This window comes from Alternaria alternata (genome assembly GCF_001642055.1).
Source record: "Alternaria alternata strain SRC1lrK2f unplaced genomic scaffold CC77scaffold_20, whole genome shotgun sequence".
Lineage (NCBI taxonomy): Eukaryota > Fungi > Ascomycota > Dothideomycetes > Pleosporales > Pleosporaceae > Alternaria > Alternaria alternata.
Window position 1 is genome coordinate 372,783 of NW_017306209.1, and position 23,904 is coordinate 396,686.

The 23,904-nt window shown below is 51.7% G+C and overlaps 10 protein-coding genes across 10 annotated transcripts; 5 read left to right on the forward strand and 5 right to left on the reverse strand.

Moving 5' to 3' along the window:
• Window positions 1-24: 24 nt before the first annotated feature.
• CC77DRAFT_996390 (RNA-binding domain-containing protein) lies at window positions 25-1,233 on the forward strand (the record flags this gene model as incomplete). The annotated part of the gene is made up of 2 exons (XM_018536481.1): window positions 25-958; window positions 1,061-1,233. Exons 1-2 carry the CDS (start codon window positions 241-243, stop codon window positions 1,231-1,233), a joined length of 891 nt encoding a protein of 296 aa, XP_018382300.1. The 5' UTR covers window positions 25-240.
• Window positions 1,234-1,914: 681 nt separating this feature from the next.
• On the reverse strand, window positions 1,915-2,909 carry CC77DRAFT_1023638 (hypothetical protein). Its single transcript, XM_018525707.1, has 2 exons — window positions 2,700-2,909; window positions 1,915-2,645 (listed from the first exon to the last, which is right to left on the reverse strand). The coding sequence occupies exons 1-2, from the start codon at window positions 2,781-2,783 to the stop codon at window positions 2,301-2,303; spliced, it is 429 nt and encodes a 142-aa protein (XP_018382301.1). The 5' UTR covers window positions 2,784-2,909; the 3' UTR covers window positions 1,915-2,300.
• Window positions 2,910-3,075: 166 nt separating this feature from the next.
• Window positions 3,076-5,205, reverse strand: CC77DRAFT_1043100 (hypothetical protein; the record flags this gene model as incomplete). The annotated part of the gene is made up of 3 exons (XM_018527301.1): window positions 3,076-4,818; window positions 4,921-5,074; window positions 5,176-5,205. 3 exons carry the CDS (start codon window positions 5,203-5,205, stop codon window positions 3,344-3,346), a joined length of 1,659 nt encoding a protein of 552 aa, XP_018382302.1. The 3' UTR covers window positions 3,076-3,343.
• A 576-nt stretch (window positions 5,206-5,781) lies between these two features.
• On the reverse strand, window positions 5,782-8,529 carry CC77DRAFT_1097923 (beta-glucosidase-like protein). Its single transcript, XM_018529917.1, has 5 exons — window positions 8,178-8,529; window positions 7,737-8,129; window positions 7,599-7,675; window positions 7,305-7,547; window positions 5,782-7,257 (listed from the first exon to the last, which is right to left on the reverse strand). The coding sequence occupies exons 1-5, from the start codon at window positions 8,299-8,301 to the stop codon at window positions 5,794-5,796; spliced, it is 2,301 nt and encodes a 766-aa protein (XP_018382303.1). The 5' UTR covers window positions 8,302-8,529; the 3' UTR covers window positions 5,782-5,793.
• A 1,211-nt stretch (window positions 8,530-9,740) lies between these two features.
• Window positions 9,741-10,761, forward strand: CC77DRAFT_943129 (hypothetical protein; the record flags this gene model as incomplete). The annotated part of the gene is made up of 3 exons (XM_018534903.1): window positions 9,741-9,825; window positions 9,886-10,031; window positions 10,078-10,761. 3 exons carry the CDS (start codon window positions 9,741-9,743, stop codon window positions 10,759-10,761), a joined length of 915 nt encoding a protein of 304 aa, XP_018382304.1.
• A 181-nt stretch (window positions 10,762-10,942) lies between these two features.
• On the forward strand, window positions 10,943-12,197 carry CC77DRAFT_996403 (PC4-domain-containing protein). The gene is made up of 3 exons (XM_018536482.1): window positions 10,943-11,209; window positions 11,275-11,388; window positions 11,479-12,197. Exons 1-3 carry the CDS (start codon window positions 11,006-11,008, stop codon window positions 11,704-11,706), a joined length of 546 nt encoding a protein of 181 aa, XP_018382305.1. The 5' UTR covers window positions 10,943-11,005; the 3' UTR covers window positions 11,707-12,197.
• Window positions 11,828-19,765, reverse strand: CC77DRAFT_1053013 (hypothetical protein). Its single transcript, XM_018527724.1, has 2 exons — window positions 19,486-19,765; window positions 11,828-19,425 (listed from the first exon to the last, which is right to left on the reverse strand). The coding sequence occupies exons 1-2, from the start codon at window positions 19,569-19,571 to the stop codon at window positions 12,315-12,317; spliced, it is 7,197 nt and encodes a 2,398-aa protein (XP_018382306.1). The 5' UTR covers window positions 19,572-19,765; the 3' UTR covers window positions 11,828-12,314.
• A 183-nt stretch (window positions 19,766-19,948) lies between these two features.
• Window positions 19,949-21,701, forward strand: CC77DRAFT_1023643 (PCI-domain-containing protein). Its single transcript, XM_018525708.1, has 2 exons — window positions 19,949-20,522; window positions 20,576-21,701. The coding sequence occupies exons 1-2, from the start codon at window positions 20,258-20,260 to the stop codon at window positions 21,580-21,582; spliced, it is 1,272 nt and encodes a 423-aa protein (XP_018382307.1). The 5' UTR covers window positions 19,949-20,257; the 3' UTR covers window positions 21,583-21,701.
• Window positions 21,702-22,143: 442 nt separating this feature from the next.
• Window positions 22,144-22,910, forward strand: CC77DRAFT_996412 (hypothetical protein; the record flags this gene model as incomplete). The annotated part of the gene is made up of 2 exons (XM_018536483.1): window positions 22,144-22,726; window positions 22,791-22,910. Exons 1-2 carry the CDS (start codon window positions 22,214-22,216, stop codon window positions 22,908-22,910), a joined length of 633 nt encoding a protein of 210 aa, XP_018382308.1. The 5' UTR covers window positions 22,144-22,213.
• A 15-nt stretch (window positions 22,911-22,925) lies between these two features.
• Window positions 22,926-23,854, reverse strand: CC77DRAFT_970342 (hypothetical protein). Its single transcript, XM_018535815.1, has 2 exons — window positions 23,427-23,854; window positions 22,926-23,361 (listed from the first exon to the last, which is right to left on the reverse strand). The coding sequence occupies exons 1-2, from the start codon at window positions 23,526-23,528 to the stop codon at window positions 23,026-23,028; spliced, it is 438 nt and encodes a 145-aa protein (XP_018382309.1). The 5' UTR covers window positions 23,529-23,854; the 3' UTR covers window positions 22,926-23,025.
• Window positions 23,855-23,904: the final 50 nt, after the last annotated feature.

Genomic DNA, 23,904 nt, shown 5'->3' on the forward strand with positions numbered 1-23,904 from the left:
AGCTTCAAAAGTTCCAGCGGACCTTCCTGCTACCTCCGCGCACACCAAAACAAGTTTCCAATACATGCTCAGCGCCATGTTCAGCATTTCAGCCGCATGAGAAACCTCTTCTAGCACCCGCAATGCACATCTGATCCGCCTACTCAACGCTAGTGCACTACAACCCTACCCTAAACCCACCCTCCGAACGCGCCTTCCTCACCTCTCCCACATCACCGCTCCGTCTACACTACGCCCACTATGAACTCGGTGCGCGCCATCCAGCAGCTCAATAAGCGCGAACTCGAGGCAGGCATCAATCCCGAAGGTTCATGGCATACCGACTACCGGGACACGGCCTTTGTCTACATCGGCGGCCTACCGTTTGAACTTTCAGAAGGTGACATCATCACCATATTCTCCCAGTACGGCGAACCAGTATGGATTAAGCTGGCGCGCGACAAGGAGACAGGAAAGTCACGAGGTTTCGCATGGATCAAGTACGAAGACCAGAGGAGTTGCGACTTGGCCGTGGACAATCTAGGTGGAGCGAGTATCATGGATCGCATCATCAGGGTAGATCATGCGCGATACAAACCCAAGGATGACGAAGACATGAGGGACAACACTATGGGAGAGCTCGACCTCGACCCTGGTCATGAGTCTGATGGTGGCAGAAGGAAGCGGAGAAAGACAGAGAGCGAAAGCGACTCGGACGACGACCGACCACTGCTACCGGAAGAGATCGAATTAGGGCGTCTGTTGGAGAAGCTGGACGAAGACGACCCTATGCGTGACTCTATGATCAAGCGCCAGCAAGAGAAAGTAGACGATGCACTCAAGAAGCTGAAGAAGCAAAAGCGTAAAGAAAAGGAGAGGGCAAAGCGCAAGGACAGGCATAGCCGGAGAGACAGGTCGAGAGATCGGGACCATGACAAGGACAGGAGACGGATCAAGGATGCAGGGGAAGACGATGAGCGTGACAAGCGGTCACGGCGAAGGAGTAGAAGTCGCGACAAAAGCCCGCATGACGACCGTCGACATCGCAAGTCAAAGCCACGGGACAACTCGGAAGACAGAGAGCGTCGCCATCGATCGGAACGAACTCGAGATCGAAGCGAGGATTCTAGAGACAGGCGCGATCGACATCGAAGGCGCGAGCGAAGAGGTTCAGATTCTGAAGGCGATGACACAGGGCGATCTCGGAGGAAACCGTCGCGCTCACCGTTGCCGTATCGAGCTCGTTCTCCTTAATATTTAGACAATCAGTGTGTCTACAGCTATGGAAAGAAGAATCTGGCCCTTTCCCGTAGTACAATTCACCAATATTCCCTGGCTATCATTTCAAGGCTCAGTCTTACAGCCCCGCCTTTCCGAGCCGCCCCTAGCCCTCTGTGACCATTTCTTACGAACATTTGAGTTCTCCAAGCCGAGAGACCTTATTTACTAAGTAGCTCGGCATAGATAAGCCAATTTTCAACTTCCTCAAGCCGTCTAGCCGGTTGAGTGGCTCGACATGCAAATCTTGCGCCATCTCGTCCTTTGGTCTCAGTACTAACTCCCCTTCGCAAAGCTTTATTCTGCAGCGATTATCCAATCCTAAAATTAGGTTGCGAAAATAGGCGGACCTGGTCGTTATAATCCCACACGTATTAGCCTCTGATGTTCTCTTCATCCCGTCCAGTTACTTACTTCCATCTTCATGAACCTCTAGATTACAACATAAGATTATAGGCATATATCTTAAGCCGTCGATTTGTAAAAGCACTGTTATCAGGGGCGTACGCATATCTGGCTACTCTCTAGTCACAAGAGGGATGCGACAGATGGTTGGTATTTTGAGTTGGAGTTTGACATGACTTCACAGTTCCTACTTGTTTCTAAAGCGCAAAGTCCACTTGTAAGGCAGGCAGAACGTGATTCGCAACATGGTGTGATGGGCGCGTCAGGGTCGCACGGAACGTCTGTGTTTGTGTCGCCATTGGGATAGTAACAGATGTTGCCTGTCCGGGACAGACGGATCAAATAGAGTACAAGAAACAGAATACGGAGACACATGATGATGCCGTTGACGAGAAATGAAAGAAGGAGACGTCCGTAGCATATAGCAGATACCAACTATGCTATTATGACCCCCAAATTTTCAATGTTGCACTGCATCTCCGAGGCATAACTGCTGTAACATGGTTACGCTGTTACAAAGAGAAAAGCTGTTAAGACATGCATAGAGGCCCATATCCGATCCAATGTCGGGTTGTTGACCCACTATATTCGTTTGGGTATATATACGCACGCCACCCATCCTTCAATCAATATCACCCTTATGCAAGTTGCTTTTGGCCAGTGACTGGGCATACAGCACCGTCTGCTGCTCCGTCTACGCTTGGGTGTGTAACCACCTTGTTCTTATGGTGTCCAACTGTTGCCTTGGTGACAGGGCATACGTCGCCCTCACTCGCCTTAAGCATGTCTGGGTGGTCGGGAGGAAGAACAGTGGTAGCAGTGCCTACAACAGGGCAGAGGGCATCATCCATCTCCTGGGCCTTGGTCTCCTTGACAGTGTTCTTGAGAGCGGGGCATGATGTAGCCTCGTTGCCTTGGGTGGGGACGGGAGGGTGCGAGTGTAGGTTGTGGTGGTGGTCGGTTGTGGCTCCTACTACAGGGCACTATCGTCATGTCAGTCTGGTTCGAACACAAGGAAGGTACTTTCGAGTACGTACAACCTGGCCATCCTTTGCGAGATCGATAGAAGGATGGTTTGGTGGGAGGACATCATTGGTGGTTCCAATCACGGGGCAAGACATGTTGATAAACTGCTGTTGTTGTTGATTACAAAGTCGGATGGCAAAAGTTGTGGCTCGAGAAGAAGTGAAGAGGGGTATCAACAATCAATATGGACTTGTTAGCAAGCGCCAGACTCTTACTGCGGCTTGCACGGCCGCCTCGAAGCTACCCCAGATTCGCAGGGGTCATGCCACTAGCGCCTTTGTCAGCTGCTTCACCTCACTGCTGATTGGATAACGCGTTGACTCGATGCCCCACAACGCGCGCCTTCTGAAGCTTCTACGGACAGCTAACCTTCCAGCGTGATCCTGTAAGTCACTTGCGGAGGCACCATCCAACCAAACAACCCGGAATCGCAAGAATGTACCCAGGTCATGAAGGACGGAGAAGCATATAGACGACGAACCACATACAGCCATCTTACAAGCTCAATAGATACTAGGATCACCACGCGACAGCGGTAATTGCGCTAGAGGACGACACGCGATTATTCTACTCGAGCTTTATCTATCGAGCTGAGTTCAGAGACTTGGTATACTCGGACCAACAAACCTCTGTCTAAAGTACTTACAGCCTTCATCTATATGATCGGAGCAGGCCCAGCCATAGCCAGAGTCTTTGTATACGCGTTTCTGAACCCGATGCGCGTCATGACGTGTGCCATGTCGGTGTTATTTAGGGTAACCAGGACCCCACCAGCACGTCCTCTCCAAGCACCCCATCGGCGCGCCAATTCGACTTGGATACCGTGCTCCAAGTTTCGCCGAACGAGGAAGCCCATCATCATCCACTTGCCAAGGTCCTCTAGCACGTCCAAATCTGTCACGACGCCTCCTTGCGTTGGTCGGACGTATATACCGTCAATATACACTTCCTCTAGGCTACTACAGCCGAAAATTGTCTCCAGTTTGAAGCGATTAATAACCTCAGGAAGGGGAAGCGATTTGCGCTCATAACTTGTGGATTCGTTACATATGCTTACCTTGTCGACATGGAAGGTCATGTCGAGTTTGCGCAGCTTTTTGCAAACGATGGCCAAGTCTAAGCTCGGGTTGGTCAGAGCTGGCGAATTGCGTCCATGATTGAACCAGTGCATGTGTGGAAAGTTGAGATGTCTCACCGCCTCTTCACCTCCGTTACCCGGAATCGCCTTGAGGAACTTGCTAAACCAAGTCGCAATTTTGAAATCCGTGTTGCGAAACATATACTTCAGATTGAACTGCTCGGTCCGTCGCAGCATCATAACGAGGACTTCCTCGTGCATTTGATGGCTTACAAATGCAAGGTTTGGCAACCAACCCATGGGACATCGACCTGTACTAGCCTCTGGGAATGCTTTCGCCTCTTGATTGTCGCAAGCAATAAGCTCCCAGGGATACTTCCATGTGCAGCATGGGTTACTGAACTGATCGTAGTGCTGGTGCTTACTCAGGCGACCAGCATCACTCTCGAGCAAGAGGTACACGTGCGTGATATTCTCCCGGAGCTCCCCAGGCAGGCTGAGAAATCGCTGGAACCACTGGTAGTCTGGGCAAACATACGAGACGCAGTCCACCACTACCGAGAATTCGCGGAAAGCGGCAATCTTTGGGTCGTTCCAGTTATCGAAGTCGTTGGCATACTCCATGTACTGTTCAATCGTCTCAACCAGATCTCGAAAGACAACATCTTCAACGCGACCGAGGCCATTGGTAGTTTCGTACATATATGTGACGGCTGTCGGGACATCGCGGTAGTCGAGTATATTGGGTGTCCACCAGTATTGGTTCTGCCTACGGTCGCAGAAACATTCGTCATCCCAGCGTTCGGTCCAGACATGACCCCAAGCACACCAGAAGTAAGCATTCTCGAATGAAGCTACCATATCCAGAAAGATTATGTCTTCGAATGGTGTGTATCCCATATGGCGATATACTCTTTGCAGTGCGTCTGGCAAGGGCGGGTAGGAAAGCAGATCCATTGGCGTAGGATTGTAGGCGTACTTCATAGTCCTCATACCAGCTCTAACCATGTCGAAGAATTCTCCTTTGGCGGAGGGAGGGTTGTAGGTATGTGCTATTGACTTCAACCCAGCTCGCATCATCTTGAAGAACTCGCCGTCAGCCGACGTCTTCTGATGCTCATACTCGATATAACCTATGCATGCATGACTTAGACATTGGAAGACATCGTCATCGTTGAAGCGAGTTTCTACCCAGTCTTCCACATAACCGTATTCGTTGGCGTACTCGATGTAACCTTCCGCGATCTTCCCAAGCTCCTGGAAGTCTAAAAGCAGGGATATGTTCTCGAACTGGTCCTTGGAAGCGGACTTTTCCTCGATCGTTTGTACAACATCTATGTAGGTTTTCTGGATATCCTCCTAGGATTCATCAGCAACCATACTAGAGGAGAAGACTGGAACAGACTTACTGATAAAGGGTAGTTAATGCTCTTGACCATTGGTAGATTTGATATATTGGGTTGAGAGAATTGTAGACCTTCAGGTTGAGTTTACTGGACCTGAAGAAGAGTAATACTACTATAAAGCTGGGATTGATATAAAGCCAAGAAGAGGGTGCCTGGAAAAGGGGGGCCCAACAGCAGCGAGTGCAAGCTGTTGATCCTCACGGAACAGTATGTACGTCTGTGCACTCTTGCCTGCTACGGCTCAGGCACTAGAAATATGTAATTCTCGGAAGAGTGAAAGGGAGTTCGAGTATAATGTAAGATTTACCTTGTAAGTTTGTTTACATCAAGCTCGTTGGACAGCTTGTATAGATGCTAACATGTGCATAATCAGAAACAACAATTTACAGACTTTATAAGAAATTTCGAGGATGACGGATGTGCGCGCAATTGCAATACCATGGTTGCTATCCATTTCAGCCATGGTATTGCGATAACCCGAACCGACGACTAGCCACTCACAAATCCTGAAATCCATATTCTCCACATGTAAAAGAGGCTCTCGAATCAAAATGTCGCAAACGCAAAAGCCTCGAGGATGACATAAAACGATGTTGAATACTGTTAACTCGTTCTACCAACCTATTCTACTACAATCTCACCCTCTTGCCTTATGTCACGACTGCTTGCTCCCACCCAAACTGCATACCTGCCTCGCTGAAGCTCCCATGACTGCGCGGTAACATTCCAGACACTCAGATCGCGCCTGTCCAATGCAAATTCAACCTCTCGACTTTCGCCAGGCTGCAATAAACCTACGCGTTCGAAACCTCTCAGCTGCCTTTGCGGCGCATTGGGTACTCCCAAGTACAGCTGCGCCACCTCATGACCAGCGACCTTGCCAGTGTTGGTAATAGTGACTGTGGCGCGGTACAACACTTGCCATAGCCATGGATGACCTCCTTGTACAATCGGCACAGACGATGACGGGAAAGCAGAAAGACTCGCGTTCGCCACGCGTTCAACTGTCATGTTTGAATAACCAAATGTCGTGTACGAAAGGCCGTAACCGAACTCATACTGTGGTGTGATGTTCTGCGCATCGAAAGCGCGGTAATCGATATACAGACCCTCGGTAAAGTTCGATTGCAAGAAAGCCGGGATGGAGAGATCGACAGTTCCGTTCAGCAAGTGGCCGTAATCAGACTCTTTCCGAGCGACAGTATATGGCAGGCGACCAGAAGGGTTCACATCGCCATACAAGACATCGGCGATGGCGTTGCCACTCTCCTGGCCGGGGACGCCGGCGAAGAGAACAGCGGTGATGTTTGGATGGTCGATCCAGGCGTCTACGGTGCGGATACCAGCATTGTGAATCACAACGATCGTGTTTGAACAGTTGGTAGCAACGTTGTTGACGAGCTGATCACTAAACTCGTCTGTGAGGGAAGTGCGATCGAAGCTTTCTGATGCGTAGGCGTTGATGAAGACGAGACATGCATCGGCGTTGGCGTATACAGTTGGGTTTACACCGAAGAAGTCCCATCGTAGTGTTCCGCGATCTGCAATGATACGGTCTTGGATAGCCTTGAAGGGACTGATCACGTATGGCGGAGTGCTGGAGCCCGAACCACCTGCTGTGATCAGAGTGCCGTTGAGTGTATTCCAACCGAAATTCTCTTCGTAGCCGCCACCGAAGCGGGAAGGGTTGTTCCAAGGCTGAGCTTTCACTTCAGCGTCATAGCCATAGATGTTCAGAAAACGAGGATTGCGAAGCGGTAGAGTGTTGTTGAAGTTCTTGACCAGCACGGTTCCGGCAGCTCCAATTTCTCTGATGAGTGACCCATGGTCTTCGCGTACATCCACAATCTCGTGTTCTACGTTGTATGGATATACAGCGTTTTCTGGGAACCCTTCGTTCTGGTTGAGATAGAACCACGCTGCAAGAAGTCGTGTATTCATGTCATCCAGTCTCTCTGTTGTTACGGATCCATTGTTGACAGCGTCAGTAAGATTTCCGCCCCAGAATTTAGCGACTGGCATCACTACGTCAAGGCCTGCATTCGCTGAAGCAACACCAGCATGTTGTGCGTCCCAATCAGATACCTATAGGTTATTAGTGACGTCTTGGTAACAGTCGGTATAGTACATACGACAAAGCCCTCAAATCCTAACTCTTCCTTCAGGATGCCATTGAGAAGCTTGCTGTTCTGACATCCGTATGAGTTGTTCACACGCTGGTATGAACACATCAACGAGCCTGCTCCTTCGCGTAGGGCGTCCATGAACGGCCACGCATAGAGCTCGTGTAGTGTACGGTCGTCTACATTTGAGGAGACTGCCTCGCCCTCGTCACCGGGGCGCCGCCTATACTCTTGCTCTTGCGCAAGCCAATGCTGTTGGTGCTGTCAGCTTCTGATTCGTATGAATACAATGAAATCGCATACCTTTGGTGTAGCAATCACGCCCTCTTTTTGTGTACCTCTGGTAATAAGCGCACCGCCAATACCGGCAAGGTACGGGTCTAGATGTAGGCGTACGAACTTAGTATCCGTGTCACATGCAGTTCGTATATGGACACTTACCAGCACCAAGACCTTCCCAATTCCTGCCACCGCGCACGACTCTTCCAATAGGGCCTATGAATGGGCCAAGAGCAACATGAATCCCTTTGCCTCTATATTCTCTACCAAGAGCATGACCGTACCTGAGCATCAGGTCCCTGTCGAAGGTTGCTCCAAGATGAATGCCAGCAGGAAATGATGACACGAACTCCTGTCCTCGCACACCTGCAGGAGCATCCGCAAAGCATAACTCTGGAATCTGGAGACGGGGAACAGCGCCCGTTTGGCCTACACAAGGCCCGGAGACGCCATGTGTGAGATTCGACTTCTCTTCCAGTGTTAATTGAGCCACGAGGTCTTTCGCACGAGCATACGCTGACGCCCAACCCGACGAAGTTGTCCCATTACCGACAGCTACGTACGGTCAGTTTGTTGATTCCTCGACATGAGCAAAACACTTACGGCTGGGATATACTGGTGGGCTGAGTCCGTATAGCGGTACTTCGGACTCATTGGTGTATCCTTGCGAGACTACTAGATTTGGCAATAGAGCAAAGCTCGCTGCGACGGCACTGGAGTACCTCATCTTGCAAATCCCTCGTCTTCGACAAGATGTTTGCAGCTCTCAGAATCACGCGAAGCTAAATACTCTCGAAAATTTTACATGCTTTCGCAATTGACCTGCGTCATTCGGGAAAACAATGGGCTTCCATCACGACCTCGTAACGAGTCCTCCGCAATGTTACCGTTCTCTCCAACCGTTCTCCGCATTTCGTCTTGGCGGAGAGGGGAGAGCGGATACAAGTGTCGATGGCTGCTGTATGGAGGATGGCCGACCCGACTGCATCGTTGCCGAGAGGCTAGCTTCGGCGGCGATTTCTTCGTCGCATCGCCCCGCTCTGCATTTCTTGAATGCACAACATTTCCATTCGTGATGAGCATGCTGCTTCGATCCTGAAAGTATTCCAGAGGCGCAAAGCAAATTTAGATGCAAAGGGCAGTGAAGTGCCCGGAGACCCGTCTTTCATCTGAACTTTCCAACTCGGGGGCAGGACAGATACAAACTACCGTAGCGGTCGTAGCATCGTGATGCATGGCCTGAGTACCATGCCTTCATCTAGTACGTATGTACACGACTCAGTCGTCTCCCCTTTGCTCTGCGCTATCGGGGGCTGGCGCGTGGGACCGCTCCGGGTATCAATTGCCCGAACTCCGAAATGATTTAGTGTATCCGACATGATGTCGTGCTTGAAAGCTTCACAGAACGTCGAAGTCAATTTCACCTATTATAGAGCAGCCTAGCGATATGATGACGGAACGATCCGGAAAGCCTTGGTTCAGTTCCTGGGTCTGACGCCTGTTTCAGCCTGACAACGGCGACGCCTTGGTGCCTCAGGTTCTGTCTCAACACCGTCAACACGTGGAGAGACAAGCATAACCCCAACCGTTCCTAATTATCGGGACGTCAGCACCATCAATGCGCGAGGATGCATCTTTTGTATAGCGGATCGCAACATTCCGTGGAGAATCCTCGGGGTTGCTAGCCAATCACCATGCCGCAACGGCTCGAATGCTTGAACAATGAGCTGCGAGGCTAGAGGCAAGGGTACAGATAGAGACCAGTGCCTCAGCAGAATCTTCTACCTTATGTCCCGGTACGCGTCGGTGAGCAGAGTCCCGCGTGGGATATGCTGTGACGCGTCAATATCGAAGGTTCTGAATCAGGTGTGCCTGCATGCTCAGGCACAACCAGCCACCTAGGTTGTTTCCACCCCCCTCCAGCTGCGCAAGGCATCACAACAAGGCACTCGGCTCCTGAGACTCCGATTCTGTGTACGATATGACGTTTGCTCAATAGCTATGCTTCGTCCGCTCCTGAGCAAGGGATTTCTATCCGCGTCTACCACTCACTCGTTTAGACACCACCTACTTTCATCTAGCGCTCTGTGAGCAGCTGCCAGCTGGACTGTGCTTATACTATACACTCATTTCACGCTACTTGCTTCGTTGGCTTCGTGTACAAGAATGGGATATGGCAAATCCATCCTACTGTCATCGAGGGTCCTGGCCCTCATCATAGCGTTGGGGTCGCTAGGATTAGGTGCTTGGTGTAAGCATTCAAAATCCTCAACTGAATTTATCAATGAATGTTCCTAAACAATTTAATTAGCACAATTCATCATTCGCGATATCAATCGCCGTGGTACTGGCATACTCGAGATGGTCCAGCCAGAACCGCAGCAGGCGCAGCTTTGGAAGGATTACTTCATTGCGGTTCTAGCGGGCGCCATCAAGATCTGGATATCGATCGCCTGTGTGCGTAAATCAACCATCAGTTTATCAGACCGTGCTAACAACTCAGGCCGCCTTTGCTTCACTCGCCGGAATTATCATCGTCTTAACGAATATACTCCAACGTATGCGCATAGCCTCATCGGTCATCATTCCTATCGAAAGTCTCTGTATGTGTGCCATGGCCGCAGCCCTCGGCGTGTCTCTCAGCTTCAACATGAGTCTCGAGACTTTCAGCAAAACACGCCTCGACACCGCTACCTCCCCAGATCTCACAAAGTTCGCGATGCTGGTTGACCTCAGCCGAGGTTACACTATCGCAGCCGGCGCAGGATGGTTCCTCTTCTTGGTCACATTCATTACGGCGACGATTGACGCATGCCGTCGCGCTCGAGAGAAGGAGAGCTGCTCATTTGAACCCACGGCATCGGCACTCGGCATGGGGCATGGATATGCCGCTGTCGTCCCACCTCCTTCACGTAGTCGCGTCCCAACCATGTACGACCCGCGTATACCATCGACTTTGTTTGAGCAAAATGCGCATGGGCGAGCGTCAGTAGGCAAGGATATTGAGATGGGGCGTGCAGACTCAGTTCTCAGTCAAGAGGGCAGGATCTCGTATGAGTTCGAAAAGGAGATATCTGGGCCACTAAGTTTGGAGAAGCCATCCAAAGTGCAGCAAATGCGACCTTCACGGCCATGGAGTGAAGCACATGCAGTACAGAATGCGGACGGAGTGATACATGCCATGTAGATCTGATCAAACCCTTGACCCTTAGATAGCTTGACACTCGTTTTGATAGTACAAGAAGAATGATCGAAAGACAGAAGATTGTTGTGATAGAGCATACTTGGAGCAACGCCTAATCACATGACCGTGTCTCTAGCGCGACACATTAGCGCGAAATGCATGCCCTGCGTCATCGCCAGGAGCAGCGCGGCGCGTGAAACCGCAACCATCCACTTTCCACATCCCAATCTACACGTCCCAAAACAAGATGGCCGGTTTCAAGCGTGGTGGTGCCCGAGGGGGCAGCGCATTCAAGAAAACTTTCCCAAAGAAACGTTCCTCGCCCGACGCTGATGACGATAACGCGGCGCGCGCGAGCAAGAAGACCAAGGCCGGAGACGACAACGACGACGACTCTGTACCAGTGGTACCCGAGCTCAAGACAGACGACAATGGCGATGCATATGTCAGCGTAAGTTGCACAAGGAAAGGGGAACAAAGAGAAGAACGGAGAGGATAGTGCTAAGGTAATCCTAGCTAAATACCAGCGGAAAACGACGCGTGACTGTAAGCGACTTCAACAAGAGCACACTAGTTAGTATACGAGAGTACTATGTTACCGATTCTGGAGAGACGAAACCGGGCAAGAAGGTATGTGCTGATGACTTAAGATGTTTCGATCCTGTCTTCCCCTCTACGTGTTTAGATGATGATAGATTTACTGACGGTCACTGTACACAGGGCATCTCACTTACAATCGATCAATACAACGCTTTGCTCGCTTCAGCACCTCTTATCGAATCTGCGCTTGCGAAGAAGGACATACAGGTCGTAAGACCGGATTATGAGGCTGATCTGGGTGCAAAGATTGGGGAGCACGAAAAGGAAGAGGAAGAAAATGAAGAGAGAGACGATGAGAAGACTGCGAAGAAAGAAGAAGACGAGGATGATGATGATGATGAGGAGTAATAGTCAAACATTCTCCGGGCGCACTGCTGCACTATTGTTCACACACGACTATAAATATGGTCATGCAACAGTAGTTCGGACAAGTCGAAAGACACATGACCACGGCAATGGGAACAAAGAACGAAGGCGATCGTTTCATTACGCTCATAGAAGAGCCTACGTATCGACTAAAGTTATAAACAAGAACATGTATGTAATCAGCAATGTTACTCAAGTGAGGTAACCAAACAAACTCCAGGCCGATAAACCCAAATGCATATCCGCCGATAGCTTCCCCTAGCGCCTATGTAACCTCAAGTAAAGAACTCCGAGTGGAAAACTCAACACTCCTAAACGTTGGTCGAATCCATCATTCCTCGTGAACCCTCATCAGATCAACAGGAACCAAAGCCAACCAAACTCCATCGTGCCGGGGCATATACACATAAGCCATCAATCGTGCATCGCGATTCTGGAGAACACGCCACTATCAAGCTCGACATATCAATCGGCGATGCCAACTCTGAAACCCTAGGAGGGCGAGTCGAAGCTTCAAACCAAAAGACACGGAGCGAGACATCAGAGCGTAGGTAACTCAGTAATCGTTAACAGATTTGGTAGGTGTTGATTTAACCGACAGTGCTCGCCTCCTCCTCAGCCTGACGTCGGAAATAGTCAGCATCGACTAAGGAGTTACTGAGGTCGGCGGTAGGTAGATCAGTGCCAACCCCGGAGTCGCTAGGTGGAGAGTAGTTTTCCTTCATCTCTTCCCGGACGGCATCAACAGCACGAACAATTTCTGACTGAGTTGGCAGGTCGACGTCGTGGTCAGCGGTGGCGGTCGAGATCTCCGAGCCAGTGACATCCGAGGGGTTGATAGTAGCCGTGGGCTCATTGTCTTCTTCGTCATCGGAATACACCGACCCTTCCTCGTCGATGGGCTGTTCACCACGAGCAGCAGAGTGAGCCGACTGCGCACCGTATGAGGTACGGCGGTCGTGATCAATGTCGCTACCGGTCATGTACGACGAACCAGAAGCGTATGTGTACTCGCTCCCTGTGCCGCCGAAGCTGGAGCGTCCATCGTAGCCTGGTGTCTCGCCTTCAGCATAGTCGCGGCTATCGAGACTGTAGCGACGCTCAGTGCCGGTCTCACTCTGTGCATCTTCCTCAATGATATCGTGAGATATCGGCGTCGTCTCGTGCTCATCTTCCTCAGGTAGAACACCGTTTTCCTTGTTGGCGATAGTGGCGCTGGGACGACCACCCCAAGACCCCTTCCGAGAGTAATTGCTCGTCTTGACAGAGTGACTGCGGCCCAGTCCGCCAGCTTTGCTATTAGCTGGGGTCGAAGTTGCCGGGTAAGCTTGAGCTCCACTGGGCGCGTTGCCGCTGATTTGACTGAGAGACAAGATACGGCGCTGTGCTGGGTTGGCAGGCGCCCCGCGGCGAATAGCAGGGCGAGGCTTGAGCGCAAGAGAGAGTCCATTAGCTGCAGTGCTGGGAGGGGGCATAGCCCTGGCGTCTTCGTTCCCAGCTTCTGCGTTCATACGCTTCTTGAGTTTGGAAGCATTCTTCGACCCACCCTTGGTCATCATCAGAGCACGGGAGTGATCCATGATACCGTTCAAGATGCGACGCTCCAGTGCATCGGCCTTGGTGTCCATGAAGTGCAGTTCCTCTCGACGAATGTCGAGCGCAGTGTGAAGAGACGAGACCTCGCCAGTGAGGCGCACCTTTTGGTTCGCAAGGTTCTCGCGCTCGGCTTGCAGACTTGCGACGGCAGCAAGGAGGGAGTCTTTCTCCTCCTTGAGCTCTGCCATGGTCCGATCTTTCTCTTCTTGCAGTTCAGCCATGACGCGTTCCTTCTCTTCCTTCAGTTCTTGCACAACACGCTCCTTTTCGGCCTTCATCTCCTGGATGTCCGCAAAGAGCTGCTCCTTCTGTGTCGCCTTCTCGGCTCGCAAGCTTTCCAAGTCAATCTCCAGCTGCTCCTTCTGAGTCGTCCTGCGTTCAATGAGCAGACCAAGTTCCTCAGCTTCGCGTTCCTTAGACTCATTGCCGTCGGTAATAAACTGCGTCTGCTTGGCAACGAACTCGCTCAGCTCTGCAGCGGTTATCTTGACTTGGGCGTGGATCGCGTCTAGCTTCTCAAGGTTTCCTGCCGATTTACCTGCCTCATCAGCATGACCGAGGAGCTTGTCAAGCTTCTCATGCACCGCGCCGTCATCGTAATTTGGCGACGGTTCAATCGCAAGCAGCTTGTCGAGTTTCTCTTGCACAGGTGCATCGTCGTACTTGTCCGGAAGCTCGATAGCTGGAGCTGGCGCAGGGAGAAGCTTCGGCAGATTGGCAAAGTGCGTTTGCAATTCTTCGGAACGAGCCTTAGCTTCTTCGTTCCAAGCACGAGCGTTCTCATCTGCCTCTTCCTTAGCCTTCTGCGCGTGCTCATAGTGAGCCTTGACCAATGCTTCAATCTCGTGCAGGGCAACCATGAACTTGGGATGATACTCAGTAATGTTATCCTGGATGTTGTTGAAGACGTTTTCGACGTTCTTGATCTCGTCACGAGTGTGAGAATGCTCAGTCTTGTCGTCGAGCTTCTGCTCCTCGTACTTGGTGATGGTCTCGTTCTTTTGCTCCTCAAGCTTGGCGATGTACTCGATTTTCTGCTCCTCAAGCTTTGCGATGGTTTCAAGCTTCTGCTCATCGAGCTTTTCCATCAATGCGAGTTTCTGTTCTTCGTACTTCGCAAGAGTTTCGTCCACCTTGCTGATGACGGCTGAGGAGTCGGTCGTCCACTGGGTAGAGGCACCTTCAAATTGGGAAGTGGCACCTTCGAATCGATCGTTCATACCCGCGATAGTAGCGCCAAGAGTATCGATGGTCAGACGAAGCTCGTCGGCAGTTGCCTTGGTGCTCTCGAGCATCTTCTCTTGTTCTTCTGACTTCTCCTTCATGACCTTTGCAAGTTCGTCGGCCAGGAGTTGAGCATCGTCGTACTTCGCCATGAGCGTGTTGAACTTGTCCTCTAGGCTTTCTGTGAAGCCTGCAACAATGGCGTCCTTGACTTCATCGTGCTTCTCAAGATGAAGTGCCGATTTCTCCGCTTGGTCGTTCTGGAGGCCCTCGATAGATCCGTGAGCGCGCTCGAACTCTCTCGAAAGAATCTCCATGAGTTCCTTGACATCAGCGGTGACGTTGTTAGCACCGATAGTCTCCTCCATCGTTTTGAAGGAAGCTTGGAGGCCTTCGATAGGACCGCCTTCAATGAGGTTGGTCTTGATCTCCTCTCGCATCTCATCCAAGGCAGTCTTGACCCCAGTGATATCTTCCACAAGTTGCGCAGCTTCAGCGCGACGTTCGTCGAAGTTGGTGGCGGTCTTCATGATGTCTTCCTCGTAGGTGTCCTTCATCTTGTCGTGGCTATCGCGGAAGTCGTGAATCAAGCCAGTGAGCTGTTCCAAGTCAGCCTTGGAGGGGAGCTCTTCTGGATCCGGGATCTTCAGGTCGTCGAGTTTAACCTTGAGATCGTCCACGAGCAGGGTTACAGCGTCGATGTCCGCCTTGGTTGCTTGTGGGTTGGACTCGTCATCAGCCTTGGCTGTCTTCATTTCGTCAAGAGCAAGTTTAATATCGTCGGCAATGACTTGAATGACTGTAACGTCGGCCTTCGTCGCGCCTTCATCCTCGAACTTCTTCGCGAGCGCCTCCAAGGCCTCGGATGTGGTACGTACGACGATCTCAACATCCTCCAAGTTCTCCTTGGTGACAGCAGTGGCTGGGTCGGGCAGGACGAGCTCTTCGATCTTGGCTTTGGTGTTTGCGAGAAGAGTCTCGATGGCATCAGTGTCTTCTTTTCTAGCGACACCTTCCAGTGCAGGTGGTGCGGATTCCCGATCCTGCATGACAAGGACAGCAGCTTGCACGTCTTTCAGGAGTTCTTCGATAGCAACCAGGTCCTCCTTCATAGCGGATCCAGCTGCCACGGCAGCAGGTTCGGATGATGGCACTGGCTCAGCCCTAGCAGCATCCATGGCTTCGACCTTATCCTGAATCTGCTCCAGCATAAGCTCCATTCTCGACAAGTCGGCCGATTGCTGAGGAGGCAGGGTTGGTGACGGCGGGAGCTCCGCTTGCGTAGCTTCCTCAACAATTTCACGTGACATTGACTCTCCACCTGCTGCTTCGTTCGCGAGAGCAATCTCGTTTCCAGCAGGAGGAAGAGGAACATACTCTTCGACATAAGTTTCCTGCCTTACACCTTTGAGCATGTCGATGTCGTCACGCAACGCGTTCAACCCTTCCTTGAGCGTATCCAAGATCTCGTACGATACGCTCATGTCGACAGTGTTCTCCGCCATTTTGGAAACGTCGGCCCTCAGACCATCGAGACCCTCGTTCATCGCATCCATGATCTCGCTAGTAGCAGACGCGTTGCGGTCGGGGGTGTCGAGCTTCTTGTCCAGATGCGATTGAAGATCGTCGAGACCCAATTTGAGGGCTTCCAGGACCTCCTCGGTATCAGCCCGGTTGTGTTGTCTGGTGACGTTGTCAGACTGGCGGAGAAGGTCCAGCTCTCCGCGGAAAGCTTCTAGGAGTTCTTCGTTAACGCCAGCAGACTGGAGGTTGGTCTTGATATCATCTAGTGCAGCCTTGACAACCATGATCATCTCGGCTTTGTCGTTGTCACTGGATGGCACAAGGGCATTGCCAAATGATTCCTTCAAGGCCTCCAGTTCGCCACGAATGAGCGCGATGTTGTCCTTTGAAGTAGTCTCTTGGGATGTGTGCAAACCGTCGATGAGTTCCCGAATAGCGTCGACAATGTCATCTTTCTCGGCTCCGCCACCGGATTTCGTCAGTGAGCCGCCCAAGGTCTCCCGAAGGTGCTCGAACTCCTCCTTCAGTGATGCTAGCATGTCGTCGTTCGATGTAGTCGCAGTCTGCTTCTCGCCCATCAAAGTATGGAGCCCGTCAAAACCGGCTTGAAGCTTCTCAAGGATATCGTTCTTGTTGCTGGAGGTATCGCCAAGAACAACTTCCTTCAGCTGATCGAACTCGTGCTTGATGGCCTCACTGATGTCATCGTTAGAGTCATCATCTTCCGATCGAAGTGCAACCTGTGACTTCATCTCGTCGAACCCAGCATTGATGGCAGCGAGAATCTCTTCGTTGTTCTTGGAAGAAGGAAGGAACTGAGAGCTCAGCTTCTCATGGAGGTTCTCGAACTCAGACTTGATGTATTCTACCATGTCACCACGGCTCCAAGCTTGGTCTCCACGAGGACCTTCGGCGACGTAGCCTTGAACATCTTCGCGCAACTTGTCGAGTTCAGCCTTGATGACGTCGATCATTTCGCCGTCCTGGGTGATCTCTCGGGGCTGGTTGACAGAGCCTTGGAGGTCGGTACGGAGACTGTCCAGTCCCTCACGAAGGGTTTGGAGAACTTGCTCGGTTTCACGCCCGTTGGCTGAAGAGAAACCTTGGAATTGGGTGTTCACCTCGTCTAGCATAGACTGTAGACGTTCCATGACAGCATCGTTGTGAGCCTGTGAAGCGCTTTGTACAGCCTCTGTGATGCTTTCTTGAGGGATCTCAACTTCCATTGGCGCAGGTTGTTGCTCAGAAAGCGCTTGACGAATCACCTCCTCGAGCATTTCCCTTGACAGAGCGTCCGTTGGCGGGTTTTGAGCTGCAAGTGCAGGTTTCAGTTCCTCCAAAGACTCTCGCACGGCCATAAGAACTTCCTCGCGGATCTCGTGGACCTCGTTAATAGGAGGAGGGAGCTGAATCTTCTGCAATGAGTCCTGGAGCATGGTCTCAATCTCCTCCTTCGTGACGGCGCCGGAGCCGTTGAAGTCTTGTAGGCCTTCGCGAAGACATTGCAAAATCTCATCATTCCCTAAGCCGACCTGTTGCACTTCGACGTTCGGGTTTATCTCGACGCCGTCAAAGGCCTCTCGAACAGCACTGATGATTGATTCTTTATCGACAGCTGCAGCTTGGGGTGTTGGTTGATCCAAGCCGCGTTCTGCCAGTGCTTGCTTGACGACGTCGTAGACCTCGTTATTGTCGACTGTGGTGCGCGTCACGACAGATGACATGGATTGCCGTCTTCGCTCACGCATGACTTTGTCCATATGGTCTTTAAGGTTGGCAAGGCCCTCTTGAACGATGGCGTTGATGTCCTCGTTTGATGCGCTCGAATCAGGCCCAGCTTCGACTTGCCTGGCCTGTTCTGCTTCCTCAACCTTGCGAGCAAGTTCCCGTCCCATTCCGAGTACCTCACCGCGGAGATCTTGGATGAGGGTCTTGGTGGCCATTGTGACACACCCTGACTCGGCGACACTATCCTTGATCTTACGGAGGAACTTCAGCATCTCCTCGCTCACAAAATCGGCAGCCTTTGGACTGGAATAAGCTTTGCTATCAGCGGATATCGTCCGCGTCAAGGCACCGGATCCTGGGGAAGGCTGGAACGATGCCGATCCAGGAGCTGCTGCATTCATAAAGCCACCGGCTGAGCCTTGCTTGACGAACTCGGCCAGCTCAGTAACCTTCTTGGCAGTCTCTCCCGTGGCCTTGTCGACTAGCTTCTGCAGACTCGCTACCAGGCGCTCTTGACCATCCTTGGTTACCATCTCGCGTATGATCTTCTCCAGCATTGCGACACTAGCGGCTCCCTCGACAGAGTATGGATTCGGACTACCGATGCGCTCGTCTGTCCATGGGCTGGTGGGTGCCATACGAGGGAAAGTGAATTGCTTCGTTGGGGTCATGTGAGGATCTTGGAGGTTGAGGCTACTAGAGCGAGAGGTGTCGCCATTCATGGCCGCTGCAGCTTGAGCTTGCTGCTTTTGTGACATGGTGGAAAGAAGATCTTTCAGCGACTTGCGGATGTCTTCGTCGCGGGTGTTGGTGGCTTCCTTCAAGCTGATAAGATCAGTGGCATTGTCCTTGCTCCGTCGGCTGAGCTGCGACATGTCTTTCTGCAAGCTCGAGACGATGTTGTTGATGCTCATGAGCTGACTAGAGATGTTATCGAAGTTCTGCGGCGGCGGTGGTCCATGGACTGGTGCAGACGCCGGAGCTGAAGCTGGCGTAGCCGCAGGTGAAGAATGCGCTGAGCGATTGGTGATGTTCGATAACGGCGGGTCAAGCATGTGTTGAGGAATGGTCATACTTTGCAAGGCCTGCATTGTGGCAGAGGGTGGTGTGTTCTCTCCCAGGATGGCCCTCTGGCTAGGCCGTAAGGCAGGTGTGTCTTTGATCTCGAATCGTGATGCTGGTGTAGGAGTGAGTTGTCGGATAGGACTCACGTCGGCATCCTTTCCAAAGTAATCCCTCTCGTAGTCCCTTGACATGGGCCGTCCTCCCCTACTCGATGGTCGCTCGCGTTCGGGCGACCGCTCGGGCGACCGGGCATCGAGATAGGCACGCTCAGGTGAGCGGTTGTCAAGGTAGCTGCGTAGATCACGAACGCTGCCCGGCTGTAATGACTGCATGCGCTTGTGCTGTGTGCCTTTAATCAGAGATCGCTCGGGAGACGTCTGCAACTTCTGTGGCATGGGGTTAGTAGTGTATGAGCTCGCTGGTAAACTCTCTCGCGCCTTCTCTTCCAGCGCCTTGGCCGCCTTCATGATGGCCGCAGATGTGTTTGGACGAACGCCGAGAGTGGGTGAGCCTGGGTTGAGAGGTAATGGCGGAGGTGCGCGGTCTGGGTCAGCACTATCCCACCTGAAGCACGGTGTTAGTGGCACACGGCGATGGGTTTACATGGCGGTGAGGAAGACGAACATGGGGATCATCCTGTCTTGTGAGAACGAATGTGAGTGTCTGACGAGTTCCCGGTCGCGGGAGACCTCTCTGTCTGATGAAGGCATTATGGTATGTGGTCTGGTGTGTGCTCAACCCAAAATGGTAGTTGTGAGGTGGAGAGTGGGAGCGAGTTGAATTGAGAGCGCGTGAGTAGAATTGGGGTATACAGCTGAGGGTATTGATCGTGAAAAGCTATCAGCGATCCAGCGCAGGGTATATAATAGTTCGTGATATCGTGGAGGGTGGGAGTGTGGGAAAGTGGACTGGAGATGCAGGGCGGGCGGTGTGTTGATCAATAGCTTGGGGTTTGTTTACGTGCACTGGCCAATAGGCGATGACGATGGAGGCGCGACTGCCAACTCAGCCGTCGCTGGGGCAGCAATGGCGCGAAGAGGATAGCCCCGTTACGATGATACGCCAATTGCTTGCACAAAATTGGATAGATCTAGCAAACCGACATTAAGGCGAACGCTTTTAGCGGATATCATGGCCCTTTCTCGTCGCGCGTTGTTGACCGAACTGCGGTTGCCATGTGCCCTGGATGTGTGGCGCGGCGGTGTGGCGTCTTTACCGTAACTGTCGGAATTACGTACCGCCGACCTTGCATCCGCCGCATCTCCATGTGAGCTTGTGAGCTCAACATCACCAAACAGTTCCATCTCTGCCACTCCATCGCACGCTCCACCTCACGACCGGCGCGTACAAATCACCTCAAATCATCGCGTATACCACCAGGACTCAGTGAACCACCATGGCTGTCCCGGAAACGAGCTCGCGGATAGCGGAGGCGCAGAAGCTGGCCAAGTCGGATCCCTCCAAGGCCGAGCAGATCTTCAAAGACGTCCTATCACAAGATCCAGGCCAGAATGAGACTGCTATCAAGAACTATGAGAGTGCTTTGATCGGGCTTGGTGAGCTGTACCGTGACCAGAAGAGGGTGGATGCGCTGGCGGAGCTGGTCAAGCAGGCGCGGTCCATAATGTCGTCCTTTGCTAAGGCGAAGACATCCAAGTTGGGTAAGAAGATATGTCCAGGTACACATTCAAGCGCTTGCAGCTAATCGTCGCAGTCCGACAACTACTTGACCTGTTCACCGCCATCCCCAACACTGTCGACATCCAGATCGACGTCACCAAGTCATGCATAGAGTGGGCCGTGTCAGAGCGGAGAGGTTTCCTTCGGCAGAACCTAGAAACCCGACTCGTGTCCCTGTACATGCAGAAGCAATCCTATTACGAAGCCCTCACACTCATCAACAGCCTACTGAAGGAGTTGAAGCGCTTGGACGATAAGTTGGTCTTGGTCGAGGTTCAGCTCCTCGAATCAAGAGTTTACCATGCATTGGGCAACATACCAAAGGGTCGCGCTGCCCTCACATCGGCACGGACTTCAGCTGCTTCAGTCTACACCCCGCCTCTGCTGCAAGCCGGGCTGGATATGCAGAGTGGTATGCTGCATGCAGAGGACGGCGACTTCAACACGTCGTTCTCCTACTTCATCGAAGCTATGGAGGGGTACCACTCACAAGACGAAGAACAGAAGGCTACTTCAGCACTCCAGTACATGCTGCTGTGCAAGATTATGCTCAACCTTGGAGACGACGTCACCTCGCTCATGACTTCCAAGCACGCTGTCAAGTACGCGGGCAAGCGGTTAGAGGCCATGAAGGCCGTAGCGCGAGCACACACCAATCGCAGTCTTGAAGAGTACGAGACGGCCTTGACCGACTACCGTCAGCAGCTCGGCAGCGACCGCTTTATCACCTCCCATCTCCGACGCCTGTACGACAACATGCTGGAGCAGAACCTGATCAAGGTCATCGAGCCCTTCAGCAGAGTAGAGATTGACCACGTCGCCAAGATGGTCGGGCTCGACACGATACAAGTTGAGCGCAAGCTCTCGCAGATGATCCTTGACAAGGTCATCATTGGAGTCTTAGACCAGGGCGCGGGTTGTCTGATCGTGTACGACGAGTCAGAGCGTGACCAAGGCTATGACGCGGCACTCAGTACACTTGAAAAGCTGAGCAACGTGGTCGATGTGCTCTACACCAACCAAGCCTCTCTGCTGGAGTAAGACACGTGGAAAGGGGAACTTTGACAGCTCCCAAAGCGATGTACAATAGAAGCATAGATGGTTAAGCATGCTATACCTGCAATGCGACTAGCTAATAACGATGACATATGACATGGTAAACCATTGCTTAATTGAATTTGTGTTGTGCCTCGAGGATAACATTAACCTTGCTCCGCTAGAGCACAGCAGAATAACATTACCTATCGCTCATGATTCAGGTCGGCTATACATCGGCAAGCCATCACATTAACCTTGCTTCTTTTCCCAGAATATATTGTCTTGTACTATCCGGCAGCGAGAAGGCAGCCTTACCGAGCCGGCACTATACATATCCCCGTCTCATTCGCTAATCCTTGGCGATCTATATCCACTCCATAGCGGATCCACACAACAACGATATATCGTCTTCAGATAAATTGACACGCTCAATGATGCTGGTTTTTGATTTGGAATCACGGACAAGGGGACAGTATAGGCGGAGATATGAGGAGATATCTAGTGGCGATGAGAGTGCGTATATAAAATGCCATGTCCGTCGCAGAAATCATAAGTGCAAAGCAGAGTGTTTCTATCATTCTTTCTGGTTTATTTCTGGTTTATTTCTGTAAAAGCATCTTGCGCGCTGCCCAAGATGTACTTCACCACCGTAGCCACAGCGACATTCCTCACTCTCATCCCCAGAGTTCTTTCCCATGGCCTCATTACCTCACCCCCCTCGCGTCCCACTGGTCCTACTCTAAACTCTCTCTGTGGTCCTGCCATCACGCGCACTATCAACAATGACAACACCTCGCATGTCGAAGGCCTCCCCGAACTCCTAGCCGCCCCCTACAGCGCCTCCACCTGCAACCTCTGGCTCTGCAAAGGCCTGCAATTCTCCGACAATCCTGCCAACAACACACAGGTATGGTCAGCTGGCCAGGCGGTCCCGCTCAAAGTATGGATTCGAATTCCGCACGAAGGGTCGGCGAACGTGAGTATCGTGGATACGAAGCGAAACGAAATTGTGGGGGATATGTTGAAGGTGTGGGAAGAAGGGTATGCGCCAGGAAAGAGTGAGAGCGACGTTCCCATTGGACAGAGGGAGTTTAGTGTGACGATTCCCGAGGGATTAGAAGAGAAATGTGCCGTGGCTGGTGACTGTGTAAGTACCATGAGCGCACCGGTTTTAGCGCAATGATGCATATAGACTGCTAACTAGAGTATAGGTGTTGCAGTGGTGGTGGTATGGAAATGCTGCGAGGCAAACCTACGAATCTTGCGTTGACTTCAAGATCGCGAAAATGGGTGCAAAGAGAGATGCTTTTGGTCGAGCGTTCAAGGGATGAGATTGTAGGCCTACTGTAGAGTTCTTTGACTTAGATCGTATTAAGTTCCGGAAGTTTAGATTATCGAGAATACTATATACCTAAGTACTCAGTCGCACGATTAGGCCATATTCTCTTAGTCCTCAGACGTCTTTCTCTTCGCCGCCATGGCAACGATTGACACTCCCAACAACATGCCACATACAAATAATGTCATGAAAGTCGCTGCGACCATGGTACAACAGTACTTCTCACCCTCCCGCCTCCGCCTCGCCTCGATTTGAACTTGGTTGTCACATACCTCGCAATGCGTGTGTGGCTCGGGATTAGGTCGTAGAAAGTTGGTGATTGTCTGTGCCAATGTCTCTGGAGAAGAAGAGATGGCGGGTGCTGCGATCGAGGAACTTGTATGGTTGTGAGATTGAGCATGAAGTTCAATATCGTGGTCATCGGTTTGGGGAAGAGTTGCGTACTGGATAGCAGTTCAACATATTAGAAAATTTGCAGCTTCAAACATGGTTGACTAGGTTGGCTTACAGCTGAAGCTGATCCCGAGGGCGCACATCGGTTCACAGGATGGTCGTTGAATACTTCTTCGTATGCGGGTGCTGCTTCTTGCGGAGTAGTAGGGATACCCATCTCAGATATTTCGTGATTCAGTGGTACCTAGATACTGTTTACTGTGTGAACGTGTAAAGATTAGTCGTGAAATCAAGCGCGCGACGGTACTACTATATGCCTTTCAGCCTGCTTCTGCCCGATTTTGGGGAGCTTCAAGGCTGGTTGTGAGACTGGACGCCTGACGAGATGATAGGGTGTTATGGCAGGCTGTGGAGGCTGTGCTTTCGAATTGTAGCCAATAAGAGCGATGCCTTCGGATAGGACGGTGAGGCTGCGTAAGCTGGCGAGCCACCATCGTCCGGTCATCGTATACATTGTATTGGCTGTTTTGGGGTTGGTTGCGGATAAGCACTGCAATCTTGTTGCGAGATGCCCATGTAAGCAATGACGGCAC